Consider the following 18218-nt stretch of genomic DNA (forward strand, 5'->3'; position numbering starts at 1 on the left):
TAGAGCTAATCAATGAATTTGGTAAAGTTGCAGGATAAAAATTAAAGCACAGAAATCTCTTACATTCCTATACCCTAACAATGAAAAATCAGAAAGAGAAATTAAGGAAACAATCTCATTTACCATTGCAACAAAAATGAATAAGATACCTAGGAATCAACCTACCTAAGGAGGCAAAAGACCTGTACTCAGAAAACTATAAAACACTGATGAAAGAAATCAAAGATGACACAAACAGATGGAGAGATATACCATGTTCTTGGATGTGAAGAATCAATATTGTAAAAATGACTATACTACCCAAAGCAATCTACAGATTCATCGCATTCCCTATCAAATTACCAATGGCATTTTTCACAGAATTAGAACAAAAAATTTTACAATTTGTATGGAAACATAAAAGACCCCGAATAGCCAAAGCAATCTTGAGAAAGAAAAATGGAGCTGGAGGAATCAGGCTCCCTGACTACAGACTATACTACAAAGCAACAGTAATCAAGACAGTATGGTACTGGCACAAAAACAGAAATATAGATCAATGCAACAGGAGAGAAAGCCCAGAGATAAACCCACACACCTATGGTCACCTAATCTATGACAAATGAGGCAAGAATATACAAGGGCGAAAAGACAGTCTCTTCAATAAGTGGTGCTGGGTAAACAGGACCTCTACATGTAAAAGAATGAAATTAGAACATTTTCTGGCACTATACACAAAAATAAACTCAAAATGGATTAAATACCTAAATATAAGACCAGACACTATAAAATTCTTAGAGGAAAACATGGATAGAACACTCTCTGACATAAATCACAGCAATATCTTTTTGGATCCACCTCCTAGAGTAATGAAAATAAAAACAAAAATAAACAAATGAGACCTAATTAAACTTAAAAGGTTTTGCACAGCAAAGGAAACCATAAACAAAATGAAAAGACAACCCATGGAATGGGAGAAAATATTTGCAAACAAAGTGACAACCAACAAGGGATTAATCTCCAAAATATACAAACAGCTCATGCAGCTCAATATCAAAAAAAAAAACAAACAACTCAATCAAAAAATGGGCAGAAGATCTAAAGAGACATTTCTCCAAAGAAGACATACAGATGGCCAAGAGGCACTTGAAAAGATGCTCAACATCACTCATCATTAGAGAAATACATATCAAAACTACAATGAGGTATCATCTCACACTGGTCAGAATGGCCATCATCAAAAAATCTACAAACAATAAATGCTGGAGAGAGTGTGGAGAAAAGGGAACCCTCTTGCACTGTTGGTGGGAATGTAAATTGATACAGCCACTATGGAGAACTGTATGGATGTTCATTAAGAAACTAAAAATAGAGCTACCATATGACACTGCAGTCCCACTCCTGGGCATATATCTGGAGAAAACCATAATTCAAAGAGACACAGGCACCCCAGTATTCACTGCAGCACTATTTACAATAGCCAGGACATGGAAACAACCTAAATGTCCATCAACAGATGAAAGGATAAAGAAGATGTGGTATATATATACAATGGAATATTACCCAGCCATAAAAAGGAACAAAATTGGGTCATTTGTAGAGATGTGGATGGACCTAGAGTCTGTCATACAGAGTGAAGTAAGTCAGAAAGAGAAAAACAAATATCGTATATTAACGCATGTATGTGGAATCTAGAAAAATGGTACAGATGAACCTATTTTCAGGGCAGGAATAGAGACGCAGATGTAGAGAATGGATATGTGGACACGGTGGGGAAGGGGAGGGTGGGATGAATTGGGAGATTAGGATTGACATATATACGCTACCATGTGTAAAATAGATAGCTAGTGGAACCTGCTGTATATAGCACAGGGAGCTCAGCTCAATGCTCTGTGATGACCTAGGTGGGTGGAATCGTGGGGGAAGTGGGAGGGAGGCCCCATATATATGTATATATGTATACATATAGCTGATTCACTTCGTTGTACAGCAAAAACTAACACAATACTGTAAAGCAACTATACTCCAATTAAAAAAAAAAAAAGCCATATGATAACTAATGGTCAACAAAGCCTACACAAGGCAGAGATTCTGTAATATACTAGGTTTTTTCAGGATCAGGGCTTAAACAGAGTTAAAATTTCTAGACTGAACCCAACATACATATGTAGGGAGCTATATAGCTTAAAGTAAATTAAATTAATACACAAAGGTTTATAAGTATATTTATCATAAAACTCAGAGGAAAGGGAGAAAGACCAGTGAAACAGACTCCCTTATAAGGAAGGAAGATAAGGCAGTAAGATTACAGGCAGAGAATTAACTACATGCAAGTTAAAAGGCAAAAAATTTATATATGCTTTTTACATCATGATAAGAAAAATACGCCTTACATAAGGTTTTTGAGAACATCTATATTCCTGATTAATACTGAATTAAGAAATATAGGTTACTCACACAATCAGATTTAGATGAAAATAGAAAAAAACTTACGTTTCAAAAAGGGCAAAGATAAACAGAATCACAAAAAACAGAACATTGGTGGCCACAACAGCAACTTGATCAATATTTCCTTGGGGGAACTGAACTTCATCTGTACTTGCTGTAGTAAACAGAAGAAAAATTATATTACCTACACAACTAATTTTTCTTATGACACTAAAATAGTGTAAAAATTATATGTAGCAAATTCAATGACTAAACATTTAAAATCATTTTTTTAGGCTTTCAAAGCAATTTAAAAGTTAACAATTTACATAACAGAAATAACTTTTAAATGGCATTTAAAATTAAAGTGAATTTTCTTCCCAGGACATACACTTCAATTCTGTTACCTACAGGAAATACTCAGATTTTCTATTTGGCGTCTCCCAACCAAAAACAGAAATGTATGTCCATAGAATTCTATAAAATGATCTCATACTAAATACTAAATTTGCTTTAAATTTCAGTTGCAGATTTTTTTCTACCTTACCTAAATTTTAAATTTACACGTATTTCATGAAAACCTCAAATAGTTTATTAAATAAGTTCTCAGTTCTATGATTCACCTCAATGGATATATATTTTGAATTTCAACAGTACGTGGAATTACTATTAGTAAATATCCTTATTTTTTAGCCACAATTTTTTTTTAAGTCCTTACGTTATCATTTATATTTTTTGCAAAGAACTACCAAGATTTGATGGTGGTTTTATAAATTAGGAAGGCAAATGAGTTAAGATATTCACTTATCTTGAACTGTATAGTTAAGTAACACACTCAATATAAGCTGTATCTGATGTAATTGAGAAATGTGAAGCCATATATTGATACATGTATGTATACATATCCATCATGCTACTTTATAATTTACTCACTTATTCAGAGTAAACCAGGCAAGTAATACAAGAATGTATGTTATCTTTAAGTGCATGTGTAGCAGAAGTGGGGGCAGGGGGTGATTTTCCTAAGACACAGTAAATGTCTGTAATTTTTTCATTATAGTGCCTGCCTTTGTATCTCAGGATACCTGAGGAGGAGTTCTTCCTCCAATAGTAAGTGAGATTTGAAAATAGTCTGCTATACTTGGGGGCAATTAAGCACCTTGGACACTCGACATAGGGTTATGACCTCCCTTTCACACAAAGAAAACCAGTCACACCTTTGTCCAGTTCCTTTTCTGGGGTAGACTCTGGTCCCTGTGGGCCTTGAATTATTTTGGATAGACCTCCCTGATTCTCAATCACCACCTAGAAGCCAGTCCTTACTCCTTTGAATCAAATATCAACATTGCCCCAAGTTAGACTGGAGTTTACTTCATATGTGGTTAGTTTTCTGCAGCCTCCAACCAGTGCTAGCTTTAGTGGGGAGACTCAGAAATGCTGCATCCTAAACTGTGGGAACTGACTAGGTATCCTAATTATAAGAATTTTAAGAAAACACTACATATTGATTAAAAAACTGTGTAATTGGAAATTAAATCCTATCCCATGATAACACCTTTAATAATAGGAACAACTTGATATGTTTTATCTAAACATTTACTGAAATTTAAAAATGATCTTTGTTTTATAAAAATTATTTTGAAGGACCTAGAAATCTTATGAAAGGAAACAGATCTCTCCGTTTTAAACTCTCATTTGTGTTTTAGAGCAGTGCTGTCCAATAGAACTCTGACGTGATGGAAATGCTCTTTCTCTCTACTGTCCAGGACAGCTGGCTGCTAGTCACACATACCCATTAACTAAGCACTTGACATGTAGCTAGTGTGGGAGTTCCCTGGAGGTCCGGTGGCTAGGGCTCGGCGCTTTCACTGATGTGGCCCGGGTTCAATCCCTGGTCAGGGAACTAAGATCCTGCAAGCCACGCCACACAGCCAAAAAAAAAAAAAAAAAAAAAAGTGTAGCTAGTGAGATAATGAGAATGAGGAATTTCTTAAATGTAATTAAGTTTAAACAGCCAAATGTGACTAGTGGCTACCACACTGGACAATGTAGCTGTATGTCTTTGCTACTCAAAGTGTGGTTCATAGACCAGCAGCATCAGTTCCCATGGGAGCTTGTTATAAATGTAGATTCTCCCTCCCCAGGCCTACTGAAACAGACTCTGCACTTTAACAAGGTTCCCAGGTGCTTTCTAAGCATATTAGTCAATAAAGCAAGGATCTATATGGTTATCCCCTTCAACTTATGAAAGATTTCTTGTGTATCTTCCCTCTCTCAGCCCCTCAACCTCACCCTCTTTAACTTGCTCATTCTCTTTACCCTTAAAGAGGTAGAGAGATAGGTCCTTTAAGTTAGCATCCTAACTTACACCTTTTCAAAAGAGTAGCTTATACCCACTGCTGGCACTTCCTCACCACTCGTTCTTTCTTTTGTTCTTTCTTTTAATTTTGAAAACTTTCAAACACATCCTTATCCATCTATGCCCTAGATTCAACAATATTTTGCCACACTTGATTCATCTACCCCTTCCTTTCCTCCTTTCTCTCACTCTCTCTTTGTTGCTGTAGTGTTTTTCACTAGATGATTCCCAAATTTCTATCTCTAGCTTTGATCCCTACTGCCAAAATTACAGATGCCTCTGGAATTTTTTAGTTATTCTAGGGTAGCATTATATTTGGCTTGAACCAAATTGAAATCATCTTATCTTTTCAGCCAGTGTCCCTTCTTAAATTCTTCTTCTCTCATTCTTTCAATTATTTAGAATCAAACCTCAGCAGACATCTTCAACAACCCCCTCCATTCCTTAATATTCCCTATCCAATCTGTCAGAATCTTCTTTTTTTTTTTTCTTCAAAAGCTCATATCTCATCCCTTCTCCATTCTCAGTTACTGCTGTAGTTCAGGCCTTTACATATCTGGATTAGCCTCACTTGCAATCTGACTATCGTCATACTTCTCCTTTGTTCAAAATTTGCTATAGCTCCTCAGCACTCTGCTCTCCGACTACTTTTAACTTTTCCTTCCACCAGTTTTGTTGTAAAAATTAAATAAAATGTCTATCAAAGAACTTGGTAAAATTAACAGTGCCTTTTCCAAAACTTTATAAACTCCTTGAGGGCAAGGACTAAATTGCATTCTTTTGCATGGGGGGATAATCCCCAAGGAGGACATAACTAGGAGTACTTAAATAATGGTTTATTTAGTAAAATATACCTACTTACCAGACTGGGTACCTATTTATGAGTCAGAGAAAGATCTGAAGGATGAAAATGTGCATTTGTAGAGTATACCAAAAGAATAAAAATACAAAAGAGAAACCCTACTTATTCCCATGATTAAGTGAATAAAGAAATACTTGAAACAGAAAGATACATTTGGTAGCAATAATACTGAAATCATTCCAAAGATCTCAAGGATTTTAGGATACTGGCTTTTTGAAAACAAGATGAAGTGATTTTTAGCAATAGTTTTAACCTTACCAATTGTGCACACCAAATCACTGATATAGGCATGCCTTTAAAAAAAATCAACTTAGCTAACTTTCAACTTTGAAGATCTTCCCCAATTACCCATTGTATTGTCCTCAGAGACAAAATTCAAGTGAATATCAAAGAGATAGAATCATTAGAAACACTTTGTAATATTATAGTAATTTAGTCAAACAGGTTAATAGTACCTTCTTCAAAATTAATATTTTTACACTGTCGTCCTGAGTCATCCACACGATGTTCTCTTAAAAGAAAAACATAAATATTGTATCCATGAAAGGCTTAGTATAATAGATAATAGTTTAAATTTATTACTAGCTTTCTATTTTTTCACATTCTGGTATAGTTTCTTTTACTGTCTTCTGAGTAATGAAATTATTATGATATATAACCAATAAAATTTTCAAAATACAAGTTACAATTATTATTATATTATCATATAAAATGAAAAAAACCCTCAATTCATCCAAAAGCACACATGAGCTGCCTTAATCAGTATTTGAAGTTTTCCAATGATTTTTAACATGAGTTATAAACATTTTGGACTCTTGGATAAAACACTCCAAAGAAATATAAAGTAACAAAACTTCTGTAGTTTTATAAAATTTTTTCTAATATATAAAAGAAAAGAGATACACATTACGAGTAACTTTTGTATCTAAGGTTGAACCTAATCGTTAATCTACTTAAAATGTTGCTTTCATGCCATTTCCCCTACTTAGAAACCTATCATTAGTAAACCAAGACCAAACCTTGAATCTTTAAAGACCTTATAATCTGTTCTTATTCATCATCTATTATTTTAGTTATCAGTACCACATGCATTAGCTGATCAGAAAATATGAACACAACTAGACATCATAAACCAAATAAAGACATCATAGAAATAATAATTCTCCAACAATGATAATGCTTATTTAATTTCACAATCTACAAGAGAAGTTTTATCATTTCTATCTAATTACCTTAATACAGTAAGAATCAGAATAATATTTAAAATTCCCAGGAAGGCGCCAAGTAAAACTGGTGCTGTGTACATGTTTATCTGCAGCTTAATGGTATCCCATGTCACGCCCTTTTCTCCAATGAGCGCAAAACAAGTCTGAAAAACTTATTAAAATAAAATGTATACAGATTAATTATTATATGGGAGGCACAGGCTAAAATAAATGTGAGAAATATTTACCATAGAATTGGAAGTAATGTATGGAAGCATCCATCTGCATCAGACATCTCAACAGGGGCAAGAAAATTGGTTCTTGGTGGGGAGAGGCAAAACATTTACTCTTTTTCTGTATAAAGCACAGATATGCATACAGTACATAAAACACATACAATATAGATCTGTGGTATTAAAATTTCATGGAAAAAAAAAATTTCATGGGATGGCGTGATTAGGAAAGAAATGCCTAAAAAGCCTCCTTAGGGGGACAATAACATAAAAAATGGGTGAGAAGCACTGATGTACAGGCATTCACAAAGGATTATATCTAACATAACTTGTCAGTATTTTCTTTTTTTAAAATACATCTCTGTACAAAATTTAAATTATATAATTTCCTCCATAAGTAAATTATTAAAGTTTAATCAATTTCATTATAAGAAACTGTCACATTTTAACTCAATATTTTAAAATATTACTGTGTATATGGTACTTAAATTATATATATTTAATATCATTTTCAATTTGGATCTGTGGCAAAAATCAGATTGGGTAAGTATTGGTTTGCTCTCCTGATTTAGATTCTATATCTGGTTCTGCCAGGACTTTACATGCAACCTTAGGGTGAGGATTAAGTAAAATACTGCACCTAAAGCACTTAGAACAGCATCTAGTATATAGTAAGCAGTCAATAAATGTTTGTGCTTATTGATGTGGTTATTATTGGAAAAGTCATCTAATCTTTTCAGGCCTACATTTACTCATCTTTAATACAAAATGTTTTAGTGAATAATCTTTTTTTTTAAATTTTATTTACTTATTCATTTATTTTTTGCTGCGTTGGGTCTTCATTGCTGAGCGCGGGCTTTCTCTAGTTGAGGCGAGCGCGGGCTTCTCATTGAGGTGGCTTCTCTTGTTGAGGAGCACGGGCTCCAGGGGCGCAGGCTTCAGTAGTTGTGGCTCGCAGGCTCTAGGTGCACGGGCTTCAGTATTTGTGGCACACGGGCTTAGCTGCTCTGCAGCATGTGGGATCTTCCCAGACCAGGGCTCAAACCCGTGTCCCCTGCATTGGCAGGCAGATTCTTAACCACTGCACCACCAGGGAAGCCCCGTGAATAATCTTTAAAATGCTTTTTAGATGGCCAAAATATTTACTGAGAACCTAAGCCTACACCAGGTACTGTGCTAGAAACTGAGGGTAGAGTGGTAAGTTTAAAAAGACCCAGACTATGCCCTCATGTATATAATAAGGCAATAGGTTCAACTGTTCTAGATTTCTGCTTATATTTTATTCCAGAACACTGAACTAAAATACTAGATTTTGGTGAATGATGAATTAGGCTTTCTTCTGTTGAAGCGAAGTAATGGAAGTAATGGAAGTAATGGAAACTGGAGGTTGGGGTGTTAATGATGAAGTAAACTGAGTTGGATTCAAATTGATGCTATTTATAACTGCAATATTAAAAGCATGGGCCAATTATATGGCTTTTCAAAGTTATGCTAGGCATAAAAAATTAATTTCTCTACTCATTTAGCAGAAAATTAATTGGCCTTAGGGAAATATTAAATCTCATTAATATATTTTTATATTCATTAAAGTATGAAAGCTTGGAAAGAAGAAGAGACTAGTAAATCTTTTTTAAACTCTTTCATTTTCTTCAACCTTAGAAAAGTCTTGAAGGTATGGGCAAAAGGCAAAAGGGGAAAAAACCTCCTATAACTTTCCTCAAATCCTTCAATTAAAAGAATTTTGTTTCTCATAAACAGGAAAAAAAAAGCAAACTCTTGCTGAGATGTTAAGCTAAATGATCATCTGACAGAATGTATACTTTGGAATCAGACAGTGAGGTTTGAATCTCATATTTCCCATTTACTATCAGGGTGACCCTGGATAATTTACTTAGATTCTCTATGCCTTTGTGTTAATCTGTACAGTGGGACTAATAACATTTAATTTAGGGAACATGAGTTAACACATATAAAGAGCCTAGCCTCACTGCTAGATCAAAAAATATCAGTTTCCCTCCCTTTGCCTTCAGCCATGAGGTTTTATACTTGAATTGCATCTAACATTTGAACCTCAAAAGTTTTCCCAATTCAAATCCAAGTAATGATAAGTGAAGAGCACCTACCTGGACCTAGAATAAAACCTAATGCTTGACATGCACTTGTGTTTGCCATGGAACTTGTTCTTTCCTGAAGAGAGGTAGCACCAGCAATATATGATCTAATAACAGCTACATTTCCTAAGAAAAGACACAATAATACAAAGTAAAAGAAAATATTCTCCAGTTTATAAAAATTCAACTTAATTAATTAAGTTAATTCAACTTAATTCAACTTCTGGCTCTATACAGAAGAAGAAATATTAACCTACAACATAGTTACTGCTTCCTCTTTATGATTATACAAGGCATGTATAGTGAACAAATGTATCAATTAATGGAAAATATTACTTTTAGTAAAATGAAAACACAGTTAAAGATGTGAATGAATGAAAAAATGGCATACAGGAAACTTAAACTTTTTTCATCATTAAATACCGAGAAAGCATTGAGTGAATGGAGTACTACTAATTGCTACACTATTTTAAAAGAAATATGCTACACACTCTGCATGTTTATAAAAAGAAATCCTAAAAATTTAAGTCAAAAAAATTTGCTTAGCATTTATGTTGAAGAGACTCTGCTAGGGGCTAGAGAATATTTTCAAAAGTCATAAATTGTCTCTAATTACACTAAGTTTACTAGCTAGTTGGTGATAAGGGATGAAAACAGTGCAAAACAGTATATAAGCAAATGCCAGAGACATGTTGGAGAAGCGGTAGTGTAGCCTAAGAAAGCTTCATGGAAGAGGTGGAACTTGAACTGAATCTTGAAGGATAAAGAATCATGGGAACAGAAGAGAGAAGCTATAGGTAATGGGAACATCATGAGCAAAGGCAAAATGATAGGAAAGATATTTGCAATGAGGCATCTGTATGTTGAATGTCGTATAGGAGATTGAGAAGAGGTGACCCTAGGTGAGAGAAGGCCATAAATGTCAGGATGAATGTGAGTCCAACACAACCAAAAATATACATGCATGCATATTACCTGCTCCAAATCCCACCAATCCACGAGCAACCAACATGTAGTATTTATTATGAGAAGCTGGAACCTGGACATATGCATAGAGGCAGTTGGCTGCCACCGAAATGAAAATGGAAACTGTAAGAGGTTCTTTTCTTGGTCGATAGTTAGACCACAAACCAAATATAGGTGAAGCTACCATTTGGCCAAGGCTAAAAGAAGCAATAACCCAGCCCAAAAAACTTGCATCGGCAGTCTGATCAATCTGCAGAAAAAAGTACAATGCTTTAAGAATTGTTATCCGAGAAAAGTAAAGTTAAAAATCTAAATACATTTTTTCTGACCATGTAACATTTCTTATTAAAAAAATAAAAACAATAATTCTAACACATAAGTTTTATAACATCATTACTTACAGTAAGGAATTCAAACTTCTGACATTACAATTAAATGTGTTAGCAATTCACTATACACAAGGAAAAATGTTTAAGAAACTTCATCTTTTAGAACAATTACAGAAATTCTGTCATAAAAATCTTGTTAAAAAAAATCACATTATATACCTAACAATACCATCATAAAAATAATATGCCATTCTTTAATTCTTGTAAAGTAAATATAATTATTTACCTTATGCTACTCTATAAACTAAACAACCATTAGCACTGTGAATCTATTTTTTTTAACTGGGCACAATAATCAAACGCTTAAAGACAATAATAAAATTTCTCTCATTAAACCTACTACTAATTCTTCCTTTCAGCATAGACAATCCAGGATTCTACCAAAGAGGATTTATATATCATTAATACTGAGGGAAAAACCAAATGATTACAACTCAGAAAATACTTTCAGAAAACAGAAAATTTTAGCTTACAAAAGGGACTATGGAATAAATCAACAGATTGGGTTTTTAAAAATATGGTAGGTTATATAATAATTCAGAAAAATAAGAGCCATTAAATTTTAGGACATAAGTTTAAACATATATAGGTTAAGTGGTAGGACAACTTAATAAGGAAAACCATGGCCTTTTCTTTTCCAAAGATATTTTTAAAAAGCTTAAAATGAAGATATTTAGGTACATTTCTGTTTGTGTGGGATGAGAAATAAGAGTGAATAAGTATAATGACTTCATGTCATATAAATTTAAAAACTAATTTTCAAAAAAGCAATGAAAACAATTTAATATTAAATGTCTAGTGGTTTGAAAGCAAAAGGATAAAAGTGTCTTCTCAGGATATCAATTGATCATAATAGTCAAGTGTCCGTTTCATGGACAGAAGTGAGCTGACTCTTGAAGATGGCTCTAACAATTGTAACAACATTTGCTATTTTTATTGGATACTATTCTTTACAATGACTGGAAAACTGGAATCTTCTAGAATTCTGCTAGAATTTTAACAGGAAAGTAAAATGGTTTGGAAGATACAGGTTCTATACTACAACAGAAGGTATCAGTTCAGTAATTGAACTGTTATCTGCGCTCCTGTGTGTTTCTCTCTCTCTTATAGTAATAACAGCATGTTGTTTCCAGTCCTTTGGCCACCTCTAATGATCTCTATCATATTGTTTTCAGGATAAAATCTAAACTACTTATGTAAAACTAGCTCACAAGCTGGCCACTGTCTTTCCTCTCTAACTTCATCTCTCTGCGTGCTCCCTCCCCCCAATTCTAACTTCCAGACACACAGAACTTTTTGAAGTTTCCAAAATGAGACAAGCTCTTTGCTTCCAGGCCTTTGCACAGGTTCCTCTACTGCCCCTTCCATCAGGAATGCCTTTCTAAACTCCTACTCCCTGGCCCTGACTGCTCCTCTGGTGACCAGTTTCTGTAGGCCTTCCAAACTCAGCTCAGATATAACTGCTTTTGGGAAATCTTCCAGGATCTCTTTAGTCTGGATCAGCAACATCTCCCTAACCCCCATGTCTGTCTGTCTGTGTCAGTCTGTGTGTATGTCTCTCTCTCCCCCGGCCCCCACTCCTTCTCTGTCTCTCTCTGCCTCTCTCCCTCTCCCTCTAGTTCTCTCTCCCCTGTGAACACGCACACACACTCACACATCATGCTCTTAGACTCTTACCCACTCATATTGTATGGTAATTATCTGTAAACTTGTTTGGTTTTGCACACTTCAGTAAAAGTTAGATGTCTCTTCTTTTTAAAAAAAAAAAGCCCACATTGCGTAGTACTGAATTTCAAAACATTCTTCTCTAAACATGTTAATAATACTGACAAAGTCAAAGTTCTAGAAATCTTAATGCTTTGCTATGGGAGCTGAGATGTGTTCCAAGCCTCCTCAACTATTTACTTATAGATTATTGCTTATTCAGCCAATTAACAGTCATTAAGGCGTTCTCTGCGACAAAACCTGAGCGAGGCAATATGAATACAAATTGAATAAACACAGTTCTTGCCATCAAGGAGTTTCCAAACCAGGTTCTACTTATTTGATTCTGAAAAATCCTGCATTTTTGAGTAGCTGAGGAAAAAACCAGCATGCTTTAATTCTTTATCTGTCAAATGAGGGTAACTTCACAGAGTTGTTATGAGAATTATTTAAGCCAAGACATGTATAGTGCCTAGGGTCATGTTTGCCTATAGCATGCACTAAATGAATGTTACCGATACATAAAAAATTAATATTTCTTAGTATTTTGTTTTTACTGATATGTCAGTTTTATTATTATATTTTATTGTTAACATGCATGAGTAGTCCCACTATGTCCCTGGGCCTATAGATAACCTATCATTCCAATTCAAAATGGGTTTAAGAATATGAGTTTTCCTGGAAATCAATCACAACTCTGGGCAACACAGGCTACGGAATCACTGGGCTGATAGATGTCTATCAGCCAGGGCCAGAAGCACAAGTCAGAGATTCACAGCAGTGCCAAATTCCTTTCAGACAGATAACTTACTGTTTGGGGGTTTTAGAGGGGTGGTTTTGGCCTAGCTTTTTATCTTTCTCACAGATGACTTTTAAGCTAAGTAATATTTGGTAACATATTATTGTAAAAGAGATAGTAGCCTTAAATTAAAAATGAAAATTTTGATAAACAGCAAGGACCTACTGTATAGCACAGGGAACTATATTCAGTAGCTTGTAAAAACCTATAATGGAAACGAATCTGAAAAGGAATATGTGTGTGTGTGTGTGTGTGTGTGTGTGTGTATAACTGAATCACTTTGCTATATACCTAAAACATTGTAAATCAACTATACTTCAATAAAATAAATAAACAAATAAAATTTTAAAAAAAGAATGAAAAATCTTAAGGCAGTGGGTAACATAGCACTGTAGAGTCAGATTTTGGTTTCAGATAAGCTTGATTCTGCCATTTTCTAGCTGTGTGAATCTTGGGCAAGCTACCTAACTTCTCTAGCCTGAGTTTCTTTATCTGTTAAACAGGAGTGATAATGACCACCTCACAGAGTCGTTATGAAGATCAAAAGATGATTTAGATGAAAGATTTAATATTGTGCCTGGCACACAATAAGCTATCAATATTATTATGAAATAACTTGAGAAAATTAACTCACAAGGTTTTTGGTGAAAATGTTATGCTTGTATTGCCAAAGAACTAGTGATATGTTCGTGCGCTCTCAATAAATTTACCTTTGAAGAGATTGCAAATATCTGGAGAAAGGAGTGTACCTTTTCAAAATTCAACTTATTATGCTGAGTAGACCTAATTTTGTAAATACCTTTCTTTTGAGAATTTTGAGGTTAAACAAACTAGATACAGGGACCATAGAAATCAAGAGTTTTGATACATGGAAATACATATTTTAGCACAGAAGATATTGTTCCAGAATTGTTAAATATTCTGTTCCAATTCTAATAATTCTGCCAGTATGGAAAGAATTTTTAGTGTCATGAGTAATGATTTCATGTAAAATAAATTTTTAATTAGTTTAAATTAATTTTCAAAATGGCAGTGAAAACGTGGCACTAAATCACTAAAAAGTAAAATGTGTATTTTTTCCCTATATTTCTTTTAAAAGATAGCATAACAAAATAGCATTTTTAAGTTAAAAATTGTAAAAACTAAAAAATCTAAAATGAAATATAAGATGTCAATAAATTTCTTATATAATAGGTATAATTTTTAAACCCTAAATATTCATCAAATGTGTCTACTACTTTTGTTGAAGCCATCCAACCATTCTAACAATCTTGTAGAGAAGTTAGGTAAACTCTCTGTAACACACTGTTACAACACTCAATGATAAGTATTAATGATAAAGGGATATGGAAGCACATAGGAAAACCTTCTAATGCAAACTGGGGTGAGGGACAGTAAGAAAAGGCTTTTCAGAGGAGGTGACGTTAGAGCAAAGCCTTGAAGAATTAATAAAAACTAGTGGAGAAGAAGGGAGGAAGGGAATGGCAGAGGAAAGGAGAGATGGAGGGAAGGAAAGCACTCCAGAAAAAAAAGGAGGAGAAAGTGTAAAGATCTGAGGACCTTAGGTTCATCCAAGTACATGATATAATAAATTACTGGCTATAGATCTAATATTGGCCAAGGCTCAGGATCTAGGCTGAAACACACACACACACACACACACACACACACACACACACACACACACACTCCTCTGGAGAAAACCAAAATATAAGGGGCAAGTTGATAGAGAAAAATACACAAAATAATTTAAGAATAAAGAGTTAAGAGTAATGTCATGGAAGCTAAGAGAGAGTTTCAAGAAGCAAAGAGAGGACAACAATGTCAAACACTACCCAAATGTCACCTAAAGTAAGGACTGAAAAGTATCTACTGTTTGGTGAGCTATTAAGTCATTGGAGACCTCATCAAGAGCAGTTGCAGGGTAGCAGAGGAGTTAATCAGATTGTAGCAGGTTAAGGAGTGAAGAGGAGTTAGGAAGCACAGAGGAACTCCTTCAAGAACCTTAACTGAAATATTATTATAGATTAATTATGTCTCCAACTTAAATACTGATTTTTAATAAATTCATTACTGGAATTTTAAGACAGAACTGACAGTTATATGTCAAATATATTTTTTAAAAAGGTAGAATTGACAGGACTTGATCATCAACTGATGATCAATTGATGTCAGAGTACCCACCAAACTTGCATCTTCTTGTCACTCCCTCCTTCCCATGTAGTAACCACAGCATCAAAATACATATATTGTCTATTCTTTTCACAATGTCCCCTGACAACCCAAATTAATTCTATCAGAAAGCATGAAATTATCCCATAGCAATATCATTTATACATTTTAGGAATTCAGACTATGTCTAGCTTAGTTTCCTTTTTATTAGGGAAGGGGTATGGATGGGATGGGAAAGTGGCTAATAAGCAGGTGACCATACATCTACATTTGCCTGCGATTGGATATAATCCTATTTTCCTGCTAAAGGACTCTTTTCACTTCAAGAGTGCTCTGGTTTGCACAATAAAGCATACGGTCACCTTACTTATAAGCCTCTTTTGAAGAATTATTATCTCAAGTTATTTTAGTAAAGATTAAATCAGAATACCAAAGAGACTCTCTAGAAAACTCTTAACTACATAAGAGTTATTACTACTACAGCTACATAAGAGACGAATAAAGTGCACAAACCTTTTGGAGATATGGCCATATTGACATTATCACAATAGAAAATCCTGTGAAGAGGCAAATTCTGTTATTTATACTTAATAATAATTTTATCACTATAGATACAAATTTTTGAACTATAGCATGGATTTTAAAACATCATTCTGAATTTACAAATTTATGACCACAAATGTCTAATTTATTAAGCAATGGGGTTTTATTTATCAGAAGGAAAATAAATATTAAAGGCTGGAAAACATATATATAATTATAGTCCCTCACCATAATTAACATAATAAAAGCAGAGGGCCTATTTCTCCTTATTCACGTGTCTTTACTGTAAATGAAAATTACTGGAACTTCCCTGGTGGCGCAGTGGTTAAGAATCCGCCTGCCAACGCAGGTGACACGGGTTCGAGTCCTGGTCTGGGAGGATCCCACATGACGTGGAGCAACTAAGCCCGTGCGCCACAACTACTGAGCCTGCGCTCTACAGCCCACGAGCCACAACTACTGAGCCCGCATGCCACAACCACTGAAGCCTGTGCACCTAGAGCCCGTGCTCTGCAACAAGAGAAGCCACTGCAATGAGAAGCCCGCGCACTGCAACGAAGAGTAGCCACTGCTCACTGCAACTAGAGAAAGCCCACACACTGCAACTAGAGAAAGCCCGCGCACAGCAACGAAGACCCAACGCAGGCAAAAATAAATAAATAAATAAATAAATTTATTAAAAAAAAAAAAAAAGAAAAGAAAATTACTGAGAGCTTTGTTAAGTTTTTATAGCAGAAATGAATGGCGGTAAGGCTACTTTGTTACAGAGGAATTCCTAGACTTCTAATCTGTGTTGTTTGGGAGAGATAATTCACTGTAGGGAGGATTAAGAAGAAGGAAAATGATCTTTAAAGGGGGCAGTGGCTATAAAGAACCAGAATTTCTCAAGATGGGCATACCTTAAAAGAAAATTATCTCTGCTAGCTTTTATTGCTTGAGAACTGTAATGATAAACTCCAATGTTATTTGTCGATTTTAAATATTAGGCACATCCAATCACAAATCTATCAAGGCTATTAAAAAAAAAACAGCTCTATTAAGATATAATTCACAATGAATTCACCCATTTAAAGTGTACAATTCAATGGTTCTTAGCGTGCCAGATATGTGCAACCATGACTACAGTCAATTTCAGAAAATTTTAGTCACCTCAAAAAGAAACCCTGGGGGCTTCCCTGGTGGCGCAGTGGTTGAGAGTCTGCCTGCCAATGCAGGGGACACGGGTTCGAGCCCTGGTCTGGGAAGATCCCACATGCTGCGGAGCGACTGGGCCCGTGAGCCAAAATTGCTGAGCCTGCGCGTCTGGAGCCTGTGCTCCGCAACAAGGGAGGCCGCGATAATGAGAGGCCCGCGCACCGCGATGAGGGGTGGCCCCCGCTTGCTGCAACTGGAGAAAGCCCTCGCACAGAAACGAAGACCCAACACATCCATGAATGAATGAATGAATGAATGAATGAATGAATAAATAAATAAACAAATAAATTAATTTAAAAAATTGTATAACTTAAAGAAAAAAAAAAAAAAGAAACCCTGGACCCTTTAGCTATACTCTGCTATCCTCTATCATTTCCCCAACAGCCCTAAGCAACCACTAATCTACTTTCTGTCTCTATAGATTTTCCTATTCTGGACTTTCATATGAATAGAATCACATAATATGTGGTCTTTTGTGTCTGGCTTCTTTCTTTGCATAATGCTTTCAAGGTTCATCTATGTTGTAGCAGTATCAGTACTACATTCCTTTTTAAAAGTCTGTTTTAAAAAATAATTTAATTATTAGTTTCATCTTAGTGTATTTTGAATTAACACATTGACTTGATGAAAAGAATCAACTAATGTTTGAAAATAAGACTACTATCTCACAATCAAGAAACTTGTAAACAGGTAAAATGTTTCACATGCCAATTAAAATCTAAAGTTAAAAAATTTTTTGCTGTTAAATTTGAAATTATTACTTATATTTTAGATAAGTGAGTACAAAAATTAGAAGTGCTTTAAATAAAAAAACAATCTGTTGCAGAGATTGTTACCTAAACAACATTCATTTGCCCCCTTCCTCCTTTCTGATAGAATCCTGGTTGTACTAAGGTATCCATCACTCCTCCACAAAGCCACAGGCTTTAGAGGACACTGTGTCCACCCCAAATTCCAGAGGGTAGATCCTGATTAGATCTCACTATCCCAGCTGATGATGGGTTTAGAAATTAACAGGTAACCCAATTCTGACCAGTGAGAAATAAGGGGAGGTCTACTTTGGGACCTCCAAGAAAGGACCCCTCATCTCTCTGGAGGTTTAAAAAATAAGTCCCTTTCAATCAATAAAAATTACTGTGGAAGGATGTGACACGTGGAACTGCTGCCGCATCCCTCCTATAGCCTAAGAATGAAGGCAATATGCAGAAGAGAGCAAAACCAAAAAACTTACTCAGAAGCAGAGCCAGTGAACTTCACCTGGAGTTGTCCCACTAT

At 35.0% G+C, this 18218-nt stretch overlaps 1 protein-coding gene across 1 annotated transcript in view; it reads right to left on the reverse strand.

The window, feature by feature from the left end:
• Positions 1-18218, reverse strand: part of MFSD8 (major facilitator superfamily domain containing 8) — a 42051-nt gene that overhangs the window by 11916 nt on the left and 11917 nt on the right. Inside the window, exons 3-8 of the mRNA XM_068543421.1 lie at positions 15720-15763; positions 10152-10392; positions 9189-9302; positions 6860-7004; positions 6083-6138; positions 2473-2581 (exon numbers count right to left, since the gene is read on the reverse strand). Coding sequence (XP_068399522.1) covers positions 2473-2581; positions 6083-6138; positions 6860-7004; positions 9189-9302; positions 10152-10392; positions 15720-15763 — 709 coding nt within the window. The remainder of the gene's footprint in view (positions 1-2472; positions 2582-6082; positions 6139-6859; positions 7005-9188; positions 9303-10151; positions 10393-15719; positions 15764-18218) is intronic.

This window comes from Eschrichtius robustus, chromosome 4, assembly GCF_028021215.1.
Source record: "Eschrichtius robustus isolate mEscRob2 chromosome 4, mEscRob2.pri, whole genome shotgun sequence".
Lineage (NCBI taxonomy): Eukaryota > Metazoa > Chordata > Mammalia > Artiodactyla > Eschrichtiidae > Eschrichtius > Eschrichtius robustus.